Source organism: Podarcis melisellensis (assembly GCF_964234715.1).
Source record: "Podarcis melisellensis genome assembly, chromosome: Z".
Lineage (NCBI taxonomy): Eukaryota > Metazoa > Chordata > Lepidosauria > Squamata > Lacertidae > Podarcis > Podarcis melisellensis.
Window position 1 is genome coordinate 9,075,141 of NC_138547.1, and position 12,973 is coordinate 9,088,113.

A 12,973-nucleotide genomic window follows, 5' to 3' on the forward strand; every position below is an offset into this window, starting at 1 on the left:
TGCACCCGTCTTGAGTGTTTTTGCCTGGGTGTGGAATGTTTCCTCAGCATCTGATAATGCAGAGGTGGGAAAACTTTTTTTACTTGATGGGGCAGATCCTCATCAGGAGTACAACAACATATCGTTGACAGGTTGGTCAAAATCCCTCCCATGGATTTGCAACTCTCTTCTCAATCCCCCTTTAATCCCCTGCTCTTAGAGGTTTAAAAGGAGACTGGCAAAGTGTTAAAGCCTTTTGCAAAAGTGCACTTTGAAGCAGCTCACCTTTCTCCAGCGGCTGAAGCAGGAGTGCTGGGGCTGCTTTAAAGAACTTTGCAACAGCACTATTTGAAGCAACTCACACTTCTCCTTTAAGCAAGCAACTGGATGGCAATAGAAGCAGCAGCAGCAGTAGGCTGGGTGTGGGAGAATCCTCTCCCCCCATTTTTCCCTGTTGCCACCACCCATCCACTTGTCCACTTAAAGGAACCATGTGAGCTGCTTCAAACAGTGCTTCTGCAAGGATTTTAATCCCTGACATCAGTTGATATTGACAAACTGGAATATGTGTAGAGGGTTACCACGATGATCAAGGGTCTGGAAACCAAGCCATATGAGGAACGGTGAAGGAGCTGGGTATGGTTAGCCTGGAAAAGAGGAGACTGAGAGGAGATAGGGTAGCCATCTTCCAATATCTCAGGGGCTGCCATATGGAAGATGGAGCAAGCTTGTGTTTTCTTGCTCCAGAGGGTAGGACTCAAACCAATGGTTTCAAGTTACAAGAAAAGCAAAAGGCTGGAGCAGAATTTTGAGGGGACCAGCCCCTCCTTAACATTTGGGCAAGTTCACCTCCCCAGATGGTGCCTCTGTGTGTAGAAACTAGCCTCCTGTCTGAAGGTAACATTCACATTTGTTGCTCTGTCTGCTTTTGCTTCCGCCCACACCTACGACTAGCATGTGCCAAGAAGGAAATGCAACTCTCAGGCTGAAAAAAAGAAAACTGGTCCTTCATTGTTCTAGGGCTTATATGGTTCGTCCACAAGATGCTAGAGGGGGGCCTGTTTGTGGAAGGGGGTGGGCATGGACTCTTTCTGGACCAGAACAAATAAGACATGAATGGCAACCAGGGGACACAAAGAAGAAATAAAATGGGCATGACATTTCCAAAATAATAAGAAAAAGAATCCCTTACGCTGCAATGGAAATGTTAGCGGCTGACAGGGGACTAACATCAGCTACTTCCTTGGCCTTCTGCAGGGCAAGTTTCTGATTGGTGGCCTCTTCCATCTCCTCTTCGTCCTGTTTTGGAAGACAATGGCACAGGCAGGAATGCATTACTCTTGACAGGACATGTTTCTGAGTGGATGTGTCTAGGACTATCCCATCTCCCTCCCCAATCTATACATGGAATTAAGTGACATATCTCACAACCCTGTTGCAGAAATCAATGTAAATATATGCACCCATAAATTCACCTCCTGTCTTTTGAGATGACTATAGATGCAATGAAACCAAAGTTTATGGAAAAGAGGAATCTAACTAAAAATAACGATGATAAAATACTTCTGAGGAAGGACTGCCATTCAGTGGTAGATCATCTCCTATGCATGCAAAGCCTGCAGATTCAATCTCCAGCATCTCCTGGTAGGGCAGGGGGCAGGGAGGGAGAGAGGGACTCCCACCTAAGAGTCTGCTCTCAGTCAATGAAGAGAATACTGAACTAATTGGACCAATTGTCTGACTCAGTATAAGGGAGCTTTCTGTGTCCTTTTGGGGAAGGGCCATGGCTCTGTGCTGCTTTGAATGCAAAAGGTCCCCGGTTCAATTCCTAGCATCTCCAGGTAGGTTTGGGGAGCCCTTTTGCCTGGAACACAGTTGAGCTGCTGCCAGTCTGTGTTGGTAATCTTGCACTAGATGAACCAGTGGTCTGGCTCAGTACAAGGCAGCTTCCTGTGTCCTTTGGGGGATGGGTTGTAACACAGTGGTAGTGCATCTGCTTTGCATGTAAAAAGTCCTAGGTTCAATCCTTGGCATCTTCTGGGAGGGCAGGGAAAGACTCCCACTTGAAATTCTGGAGAGCCACTGCCAGTCAGTGCAGATAGTACTGACCTAGACCTGTGGATTTAAGTCTCCACCCCCATCATTCTGCCTGGACACTGAGGTCTAGCACCGAGGGCCTTCTGGCGGTTCCCTCACTGTGAGAAGTGAGGTTATGGGGAACCAGGCGGAGGGCCTTCTCGGTAGTGGCACCCGCCCTGTGGAACACCCTCCCTTCAGATGTTAAAGAGAAGAACAACTACCAGACTTGTAGAAGACATCTTTAGGGAAGCTTTTAATGTTTAACAGACTACTGTATTTTAATACTTTATTGGAAGCCACCCAGAGTGGCTGGGGAAACCCAGCCAGATGGGTGGGGTATAAATAAATTGTTGTTGTTGTTGCTACAAGAAAGAAAATTCTGGCTAAGCATCAGGAAGAACTTCCTAACAGTAAGAGCTGTTCAACAGAAGAACAATTTCCCTCTGGAGGTTGGAAACTCTCCTTCCTTGGAGGTTTTTAAGCTGTGTTTGGATTGGTCACCTGTCATAGGTGCTTTAGCTGAGATTCCTGCATTGCAGGGGGTTGGACTAGATGACCCTTGGGGTGCCTTCCAACTCTATGATCCTATGACTCAGTATGAGGCAGCTTTCTTCAGTGATCTGCTGATATATTTGGCATTGTCAATCACATCAACACTAAGTTCAGCTCTTCCCTTTTCAGAGAGGAAAACACCCAGATCAGAGCAGTGGAAGGGCTGCTTTGCCTTTAGACTATCAAACACGGCTATTCCCTTTCACGAATGGGCTAGTGGGCACATAACGAGCTGATCCCTTGCTGTGGTTGGTAAGGAAGTAATTCAAGCCAGACTAAGTGAAAGATAGACCATTAAATTATTGCACACAGTCAATTGTTTCACAACTTTCAGTACATACCATATTCTTCCGTGTATAAGATGTTTTTTGCTAACTTTTTGGGGGGTCAAAAATTGGGGGTTGTCTTATACATGGATGGTGAATGCCCAGGGGCAAAAAAACAAAACAAAACACTACTTACCTGCCCATGGCTGCCTTGAAGAAGGTGCCAGAAGTGCTGGAGCCACTGTACCTCCTGAGCTACCTCTTCAAAATTTATTCAATAAACTATCAAAGTTGTTCTGTTTGATGTTTAAAATGTTGATTTCTTAATTTGGGGCTCAAAAAAAAAAATAGGGGTCATCTTATATGCAGGGTCGTCTTATACACGGAAAAATACGGTATATCAGTGACTTGCTTGGCAATGGTCTGGTGCAGATATTCAAAATGGACTGTCATAAAGTACCCTTGATGTCTTGGGGAAGGGCTATAGTTCACTGGTAAAGCATCCACTGCATTCAGCAGGTCCTGTGTTCAATCCCTGGCAACTCCAGGTAGGGCTGAGAATATCCCTTGTCTGAAACCCTGGATAGCTGCTGCCAGTCAGTGTCAACAGTACTGAGCTGGATGGACTCATTACTGCTCTCATTACTGGACTCCAACTCCCATCAGCCCCAGCCAGCATGGCCAAGGATGATGGGAGCTATAGTTTGGCAACACCTGGAGGGTAGGGATGGGGGATTTGAATTTAATGCACTTTTACCTAATAAGCAAACTGAAAGGTAGCCATCTTTCAAGAGGCACACTTCTCTGAATGTTATGGTGCAGTTCTCCACATACTCAGAATTTTTATAAAAGATACATGAAAGCGTGCACGAAAAAGTATATATCAATACAAATATTAACATGCATTGTATTCCATTCGGGGAAGTTGCGTGCAATGTTGTGCATATTAAGGGAAACATGCATTAAAATGCTGATGAATTTTTATGAGGACTTCTTTCTCTCTCTTTTTTAATGCAAACTAATGAGGATATGGGGCAAACCATCCTTAAGGCTGCAAAAATTAAGAAACTGACCGAAAATGAAATTGACAGATCTGTTCATTCCTACTGGGTGACCAGAGGCTTGTCAATGCATGAATGGAAGACATGAATGGAAGATGATGGAGGGGGCAGTTAACAAAGAGTTTTGCAGAGGCCAGGTTACATTGCCGTTTTGGCTTTAAAAGAAGATTGTGCAAATTCATGGAGAAGAGGGCTGTTGGTGGCTATTAGGGATGATGGCTATGCTCTGCCTCCACTGTCAGAAGCAGCCATGCTTTTGAATACCAGGTGCTGGAACCTGGGAGAGGGAAGAATGATGTCGTGCTCAGGTTCTACCTGCAGGTTTCGCACAAGCGAAATCTGGTTGACCACTGCAAGAAATGGGTGCTGGACTAGATGGGCCATTGGCCTGAACCAGCAGCCTCTTCTAACGTTCTTAATTTGCATGTGTTACATGTAATCATATTTACTCAGCTATAAAACCCCTTGCATTCACCTAAGTACGCCACATAATTGAAGCTCTTTGATGCGCGTCTTCCCTCTCCACCTCTTCCCTCTTTTGAAAAGCCCTAGTGATTTCCAGATCCATGGTCTGATTTAAACTGAGAGCATTTCAAAGGAAGCTATGCAATTTATCAGTGCTTTTGATGCCATCAATATTTAATTGCTCTCCACCATAACACTAACAAAAGGCAGCTTTCTGGACAAGCCGTTGGATTCAGAACAATTCAAAGGGGAAATTTGAAAAGGAAGTGGTCTGAACTCCTTTTTTCAATGCCTTAAGGAGCCTCTCTTTGCCCCAAGCCAAAGTGTTCCTACAAATCTTTTGGGGCTCCTTGAATAGACAATAACAAATCCCCAAGAGGAAAAAAAATCTCATCAGTTTTTATAAAAAGCAGGAAAGGGAGCTTAATTTCAGACAGTATAAAATCGTTCTATACAAGAAGGTTTGCTAAGAGGGGCAGAAGGACACAGCAGAGGCTCATAGTTCAAGATTCTGCCTGTGGGTGGCTATTGGCCTCTCTGCATAGCAGTATAGGTAGCTGTCATTCTGAGTCAGGCCAGTGGGTTAATCTTGTTCAGTGTTGTCTACACTGACTGACAGTGGCCAGAATTTCAGTCAGGGAACATAACCAGCCCTACTTGAAGATGCTTGGGGTTGATCGTGGATGCTCAGCCGCTGACCTATGGTCCTTTCATCTAAAATATAAAGTAAGAACCCAGTGCTCATGGTTATGAACAAAGAGCAAATTCAAGGAACAAGCTGACATATAGAGTCAGGTCAATCTAGCTTGGTTTTGTCTACTGTACTAACTGGTAACAGCTTTCCAAGGTTTGGGACAGTGGGATCTCTCCCAGCCCTACCTGGAGATGATGATGATGATAATGTTTATTTATTTACCCCTCCCATCTGGCTGGGTTTTCCCAGCCACAACAGAATATTAAAAACATGATAAAACACCAAACATTATGCTGGGCATCAGTGACGTAGCATGTGGGGGTGGCACAGAGACGGTTGCCCTAGGTACAAAATTGTTAAGGGGTGCAAAAATCCAGCATTCAGTGCTGCTTTACTATAGCTGCATGCTTCTGTAACTGGTCTCCACTGAAAATGGCTTTTCCATGTGAGGAAACTGGTAAAATGTGAGTTGAATGAGGTACCGTATTTTTCGCCCTATAGGACGCACCGGCCCATAGGACGCACCTAGTTTTTTTGGGGGGAAATCAAGGAAAAATTTCTTATTTCCCCCCCAGGTTTGCGCAGCCATCCCCAAGCTAGAAGTGGGAGACGGAGCGCTCTGTCTCCCTCTTCTGCCTTCAGGGACAGCCTCTCTAGCCTCCGTGGGGCAGCAGCTTGCCCCGCTGTCCCCCGAGCTTGTGGGGCTGGTGATGGGGAGAAGCAAGCTTGCTTCTCCCCACCGCCCGCCTCCAAACCAGGTCGCAGAATAGCAGGGTGGTGGCACTCCGCCTCTCCACTATCCCCCAAGCTTGTGGGGCTGGCGGGGGGGGGGGGGAGAAGCAAGCTTGCTCCCCCCCGCCAGCCTCCAGACCAGGTCGGGGAATAGCGGGGTGGTGGTGCTGCACCTCCCCGCTGTCCCCCAAGCTTGTGGGCTGAAGGCTGCTGCCCGCAAGCCTTGCTAGCCCACAGGACCTCCCGCTGGGCTTGCAAGGCTTGCAGATAGCTTCCTGAAGCCTGGAGAGTGAGAAGGGTCGGTGCGCACCGATGCCTCTTGCTCTCCAGGCTTGCCTTCATTTTTGGAGGGGAAAAAGTGCGTCCTATAGGGCGAAAAATACGGTAATCATTAGGTAGATTTGTAGCTGGTTGACTGACTGAACCCAAAGAGTACTCATTAATGGTTCCTCATAATCCTGGAAAAAAGTGACAAGTGAGGTGGCACAGGGTTCTGTCCTGGTCCCATTGTCGTTCAACGTCTTTATCAATGACTTGGATGAAGGAATTGAGGGAATGCTCATCAAATCTGCAGATGACACCAAACTGGAAGGGGTAGCTAATGCCGCAGAAGACAGAATTGGAATTCAAAATGACCTTAACAGATTGGAGAGCTGGGTGCAAGATGAATTTCAATAGGGACAAATGTAAGTTTCTGCACTTAGGCAGGAAGAACCAGATGCAGAAATATAGAATGGGGGACACCTGGCTTACTAGCAGTACATGCTTCTTTCTATAATGGGAAAGCTCTGCACTTGATTCCTCTCTATTAAACTGACTCTTTTTAAAATTATATTAATATAATATCTGAAGCCCAGGCCAGCTTTCTTGAGAACCTTTCAACATCAGATCACTGTGTCGTGCTGCCCCACTTAGCAGAGAAATACACCAGCCCTCTGCAGGGAGAACTAATTGTGGCCTTTATGGACTTTAAATCTCCTTCCGAATCTATTCCCAGATCGAAACCATGGACCAAATAACAGCCATTACCGCAGGATAAATGACTCTTCTTATTAAAGTTCTGCACAGTGACGGCAAATTGCAGGTTAGATGTGGATTGCAGGACCAGCTTTCAGACTGTATTGAGATGGCTAAGGGAGTGAGATGGGGCTTTAATTGGGCCCCCACATTGTTTAGCCTTTCCCTAAATGGTTTAGAGGAAAGTCTAATGGATCCAGATGGTAATCACTGGAAAGACCCCTCTTTTGCTATATGCGGACAATGCAGCCATTGTCTCTCGTTCCAGACCTGGTTTGAAATAACCAACTAAGGAAGTTCTCAGATTACTGTTCTGTAAATGGGTTACCCATCAGCTATGAGAAATCCAAAATTTTGGTCTTTGAGAAAAAATATTCCCCTTGTAAATGGGTATTAGGTGGCCATCTTCTAGAGCAGACTAAAGGCTTCCAGTACCTAGGGCTGCTGTTTCACCACACAAAGTCCTGGAATTGCCACTGGCAGACTATCTGTCAGGAACAGATAGGTAGCCGTGTTGGTCTGCCATAGTCAAAACAAAAAAAATTCCTTCCAGTAGCACCTTAAAGACCAACTATGTTAGTTCTTGGTATGAGCTTTCGTGTGCATGCACACTTCTTCATACCAAGAAGTAACATAGTTGGTCTTTAAGGTGCTACTGGAAGGAATTTTTTTTTTTGTTTTATCTGTCAGGAGGCAGAGATGAGCAAACTTGCTATACTCCATTTCATTTTCACAAAGGGAGGTCACTATCTTCCATCAGCCATAAGGGTCTTTAATGCGAAATCTGTTTCCCAGTTCCTTTATGCTTCAAAAGTCTGGTACAATGGTCTATTTTCTAAGTTAGATGGGTTCCAAGCTAAATTCCTTCGGTCCCTACTTCAGGTCCCAGAGTGTCCCAAAATCAATTTTGTTGTTGGAAACAGGTGAATGCCCACTCTCCACCAAAGTGTGGTGGGTTGCCTTGAAATACAGGCTAAAGATCTCAGTATTCCCCTGGGGAAGGGATTACTTTTACATCTATCCAATGGGGAGTCTATCAGCTCATGGTCGAAATCTATGGCCCCAAAAGCCTCCTTGACTGGTCTTTCACCATCCTTTTTACACCATCTGGGCTAGAATATTGCCCTTAAATCCCTGAGGCAGATGTTATGGGACATTTCACACAGCGATCTTCACTCTAGATCCTATGTAACCTGTGGTCGGTTTGCATCTGGAATCCACTATTGTCATGATTTTCAGTTACCATCATAGTTCATGAATCTGTCTGTACCTAACTATTGCTGATTATTCACCAAAGCTAGACTAAATGTATTTCCATCAGAAGTACTAAATGGCAGGCTGTCTGGTATACCCTATCAGAATAGGCTCTTCTTAAGCTCTCAGGGTGTCAACTATATGAAGCATATCCTGTTACACTGTGAGCAGTTGAAACAAGCCAGGGAACAGCAGAAGGAAAAGCAAGATGTAGTACCAGGCCAATACAGCTTGTTCCTCCCTCGGCTTCTTTAAACTGTTCCCACCCCCCACCCCAGCTGAGCATGCCTCAATGCCTCACATATCGCTCAGCTGGTGATACATTGCAATGTTGAAAACCTGACATCGCCCAGCCCCACATATGAATGGGCATGGGGTGACACAACAAATAATTCCACTGTACAGCACCACTATTCCTCCAGCCCTTCCACACATGTGTGCTTCTGTTCTCACATGACTTACACATTAAAAACAGCAGGAAAGAATGATACATCAGTATGACACTCCAAATTTTGTCACTTTGCTCCTGCAATTTTCTGGGTTAACTGGAATTGAGCCCTAAACATGCACTAGATTCCTCTAGATTTCTGGAAGAGTCCATCAAGCTCAAATATAACATGGAGAGAATCACTTAAGTAAAATGGAATAAACTGTCATAGGAATGGTACTAGTTGTGATGGCAATGTTCTGCCTCCGCTGTTGGAGGCAGAAATGCTTCTGAATTCCAGTTGTTGGATTCCACAGAGGTGGGGAAAGTGCTCTTGTGCTTAAATCATGCTTGTGAGTTTTCCACATGCATCTGGTTAGCTACCAGTATTGCCAGCTTGGCCTCACAACCGTGGGTGCCTGGAGTGACATGTGGCATGCATGGCCCTGGCACCAAAATATGTGAGTGCCCGGCCCCTTCATGGGGAATTTTGTGGGTGCTCGGGCACCCAGGGTCCCAGGGAGCTGGCACCTATGTTGGCTGCCGTAAGAAAAGAATGCTAGGCTAGATGGGCCATCGGACTTGATCCAGCAGCCTCTTCTTATGCTAATGAAAGCGAAAGGAAATACTTCTTCACACAGGATGTAGACTAATGATGGAATTTTCTCCCCTGAGATGGCTTTAGAAGATTAGATGAATTCATAGCAGATAAAGCTCTATCAGTGACTACTAGCAATAATGTGTATGTTTTCCCTCCGCGGCTGGAGGTAGTATGCCTCTGAAAACACATCTGTAGGAATCTCAAGCACTGTTGCCCCTCAGATCCTCCTTTCAGGATTCCCATAGGCATCTGATTGGCCACTGTGAGGGGGGGAAATGCTGGGCTAGATGGGCCTTTGGTCTGATTTAGCGGGCTGTTCTTATATTTAAACCAGTAGAGGGTGTACACAAGGATGTGGGACTTGTGACCAGCATGACCAGCATCCCATCAGGGATGATGGGAATTCAGCAATGCTTGGAAGACCACAACTTCCCCATCTGTACAAGAAGCTGAAAGAAGCTCTGTGGAGCCCAAAGCTCAATCGTATTTGGGGTAATAGGCAGCAATTTAAGAGAAAAAAAGGACAAACTACCAGCTTCTTCCACCAAAGGACCAGTGGTTCCAACAGCTGCTGAGAGCCTTGGTGCATTCTTACACTCACCTTGGTCAACTCCTGTGCATTGGCAAGGTTGTCCACAGCAATGGCCAAGAAGACGTTCAGGAGCGTGTCTGGTTAAGCTGCTAAGGACCTTTTTAAAGAAAACCCTGATCTCCCCACAAATCAGGATGAATGATCAATAAACAGTCTGACATTGTCTAACTTCTCCACAATCAAAGCAGGATGAATACTCAATTAACAGTCTGAGTTGTCTAACTTCCCTGCAAGCAAATCAGGATGAATGATCAATAAACAGGCCATCATGAGGTGACCTATGTGCGTGACATAATTCTGATAATGTGTGATCACTGAAAAACATTTTAAAAAGTGACAATTATTAAATGATTTTGAAGCCAGATCTGGTTATATGATCAACCTGAATAAATCAGAACAGTTGCGTTATATAACATAAAGAATATTGGAAAACATTATTTAAAGCATGTCCAATTACATGGTGGGAGACTTCAATCTGTTGTTTCAGAGCTTGGATAATTGATCAGTGCAAAACCTGGTTAATTATAATCATAATAAATGATAAAAGTATATTTAAATGGCCCTTGATAGATTGTTATAAGTAAAGGTCCCCTGGGTAGGAAGACTATCAATTGTAAATATGAAGATGATACATTGCATGCTCTTCCTTTGCTTTTAAGTATAATTGGTTGTATTCAAGAAACGTTTAACTCAGAGTGGACACACTGACATTAATGAACCTAAGTTACGTATGTTTATTAATTTCAGTGGGCCTAGTTTGGCACTGGATACCATCTAATGTTATCAGTAGACTATGGAACAACAAGTGGCATAAAACTAGTGCTGGGTTTGTATTGGCTACAATAATTCAAATAATTCAAAACATCACATAATTCAGGGCTGGGGAATCTAGGAGTCAGATAGAGAGGCATATAGGGCAGATTTAGCATTTGGGCCTGAGGTTCCTTTTCCCTAAAACAGACCATGATCAAATCCCTTGACTATTCCTAAATTCTGCACTGTGAATAGTCCTCTAAATGCTTTGTAGTCAGTATTTGAGCTGCGCATGAAATTTATCAAGTCAGAAAATTGCCACCATTGCGCTTTTGCATATTTTCACCTCCAGCTACCTGCTCTGACTGTACTGCACGGATGTTTCACCTTGCTTGATGCGGCCTAATTATTTCAAGTCAAGTCTGTTTTGAACAGATAGGCTGAAGTCCCCCCCCCCCCACACACACACCTATCTCAGCCAGCTAACTTTTACATATCTTTTTAGATGCTTCTATTAACTTTTCATTTGGCAGCTAATAAGGCTGGGAAGCGATGAGAAAGACAGCAGTGTGTCTTGAGCACTAGCAGCTGTATTCAAATTGAGGCAGGTAGCTGGAATTTAGGGCAAAAAGCAATTCAGCACAAAGGCGACTTCTACAAAAAGGCTGCAAAGAGAGAGTTGGTCAGAGTTTGATTTTTCTTTTTTAAAAGAAAAGAAAAGGGGGGCAACAAGCACATTTAGGGCAACAAATGGTCCATCATGGGGAGCCTGTATATAGAGAGCCTTTGTCCCTGGATGCTGTTGGCCTACAATTCCCACCCTCTGTTGGCTGGGAAGGGTTGGGGGTTGGAGTCTGACAGCATCTGGAATATGAAGGTTGGGGAGAAGCTGATTTAAAAGCTAAATGTGAAGAGTAGATCTTTGTGCAGAGCCACTTGTGATCTGAGCACCATCATCTATATAGATTTTCCAGTTCTGACTATTAGAATTCATCTGCTCAAGAAAATAAATGACAAGCCTGGATGAATGTTGGGGGGGGGGGCTCTACTGACTGCTGCTGCCACTCAACTATGGAATTTACCTATCTTGCTTTTACCAGGTATATAAGGGCAGGGTTGCCAAAGGCAATGCCTTTGTAGGTGCCTCTATGTTGTACAAAGCACAACATTCAGTATGCACTTAGCACAGCACTTGGAGTCACACACAGTCACTCCGGACAGTGAAAGATTGCAACAGAATGTTCTTGCCATTTTAAAGGAAGGGGTGGCTTCTGTATGGTCTGGCTCACATGTAACACTAAGCCAGGTGAGGAAACTCAGGCCCAGGCCCAGGAAGCAAATGAGACCCTCCATACCTCTCTGTCTAGCCCTTGGGAATCTCCACAAGCCAGACATCACATCCATCATTGGTCCTGCTTTGCACCCTCCCTGAGATTATCCCCCACGCAGGTGAGAATGTGCCCTTGAGCTCTGATAATGCCTCTTGCTTATCTGATGGATGCCCACTACTGACATATGCCAAAGATTTCCCAGAAGAGAGTGTGGCTAAAAAAAGATTTCTCCCCTCTCTGCTAAGTCATGGTTTGTTTAGTCCAAGTGTGATTTGTTGGAGTATCCAATCCCAGCCCAGCAGAATAACCAAGGTTTGCTTTTTGTCAACAAACCATAACGTGAAAAGTGGCTTGTTGTTGCTTTACAAACTATTGCTATGGTTTGGCATTATGTCTGAACCAAATAGCCTTGCTCAGCTATGGTCTTTTGGCTACTGCCTCACCCAAGATGCCCCCCAAACCATAGAACAGGGGTCAGCAAACTTTTTCAGCAGGGGGCTGCTCTACTGTCCCTCAGACTTTGTGGGGGGCTGGACTATTTTTTTGGGGGGAGATGAATTCCCAGACCGTCTGCAGGCCAGATTGAGAAGGCGATTGGTTGCCTATCCATGCCATAGAAGTACCAATCTGGAAAAATATATCTAGGCTTATTTGCTCATCTGTGAGATGAACAAACCAGCATTTAAAAACCAACAACACATGACTTAGTGTTATGTGTGTATGCAGGTTGAAAAAAACAATGTATGTGTATTCCTTTTTTCAGGCAGGAGGAAGAATAACAACAACAGGAGGAGTTTGGATTTGATATCTCACTTTATCACTACCCAAAGGAGTCTCACAGCGGCTAACATTCTCCTTTCCCTTCCTCCCCCACAACAAACACACTGTGAGGTGAGTGGGGCTGAGAGACTTCAGAGAAGTGTGACTAGCCCAAGGTCACCCAGCAGCTGCATGTGGAGGAGCGGAGACATGAACCTGGTTCACCAGATTACAAGTGTACCGCTCTTAACCACTATACCACACTGCCTCACAGGAAACCTGCACTGCATAAATGGGACTACCAAAGTTTAGGATTTCACCAGCTGGATGCTTCCCCCCCCCCAAAGAAACATACTTCACAAATACTACTACATTTCATAATAAATCAATATTTCTGCTAATGGGTTTCCA

The 12,973-nt window shown here is 44.8% G+C and overlaps 2 protein-coding genes across 14 annotated transcripts in view; one reads left to right on the forward strand and one right to left on the reverse strand.

The window, feature by feature from the left end:
• The window catches only part of SLC31A2 (solute carrier family 31 member 2), a 766,698-nt gene that overhangs the window by 391,374 nt on the left and 362,351 nt on the right, over positions 1-12,973 (forward strand). The gene's annotated exons all lie outside the window — the stretch shown is intronic.
• CACNA1B (calcium voltage-gated channel subunit alpha1 B) overlaps positions 1-12,973 on the reverse strand; it is a 331,532-nt gene that overhangs the window by 110,856 nt on the left and 207,703 nt on the right. For all 13 annotated transcript variants that reach the window (XM_081896241.1, XM_081896248.1, XM_081896247.1 and 10 more), the window contains 2 exons: positions 9,729-9,796; positions 1,172-1,278 (listed from right to left, as the gene is read on the reverse strand). In XM_081896241.1, coding sequence (XP_081752367.1) covers positions 1,172-1,278; positions 9,729-9,796 — 175 coding nt within the window. The remainder of the gene's footprint in view (positions 1-1,171; positions 1,279-9,728; positions 9,797-12,973) is intronic.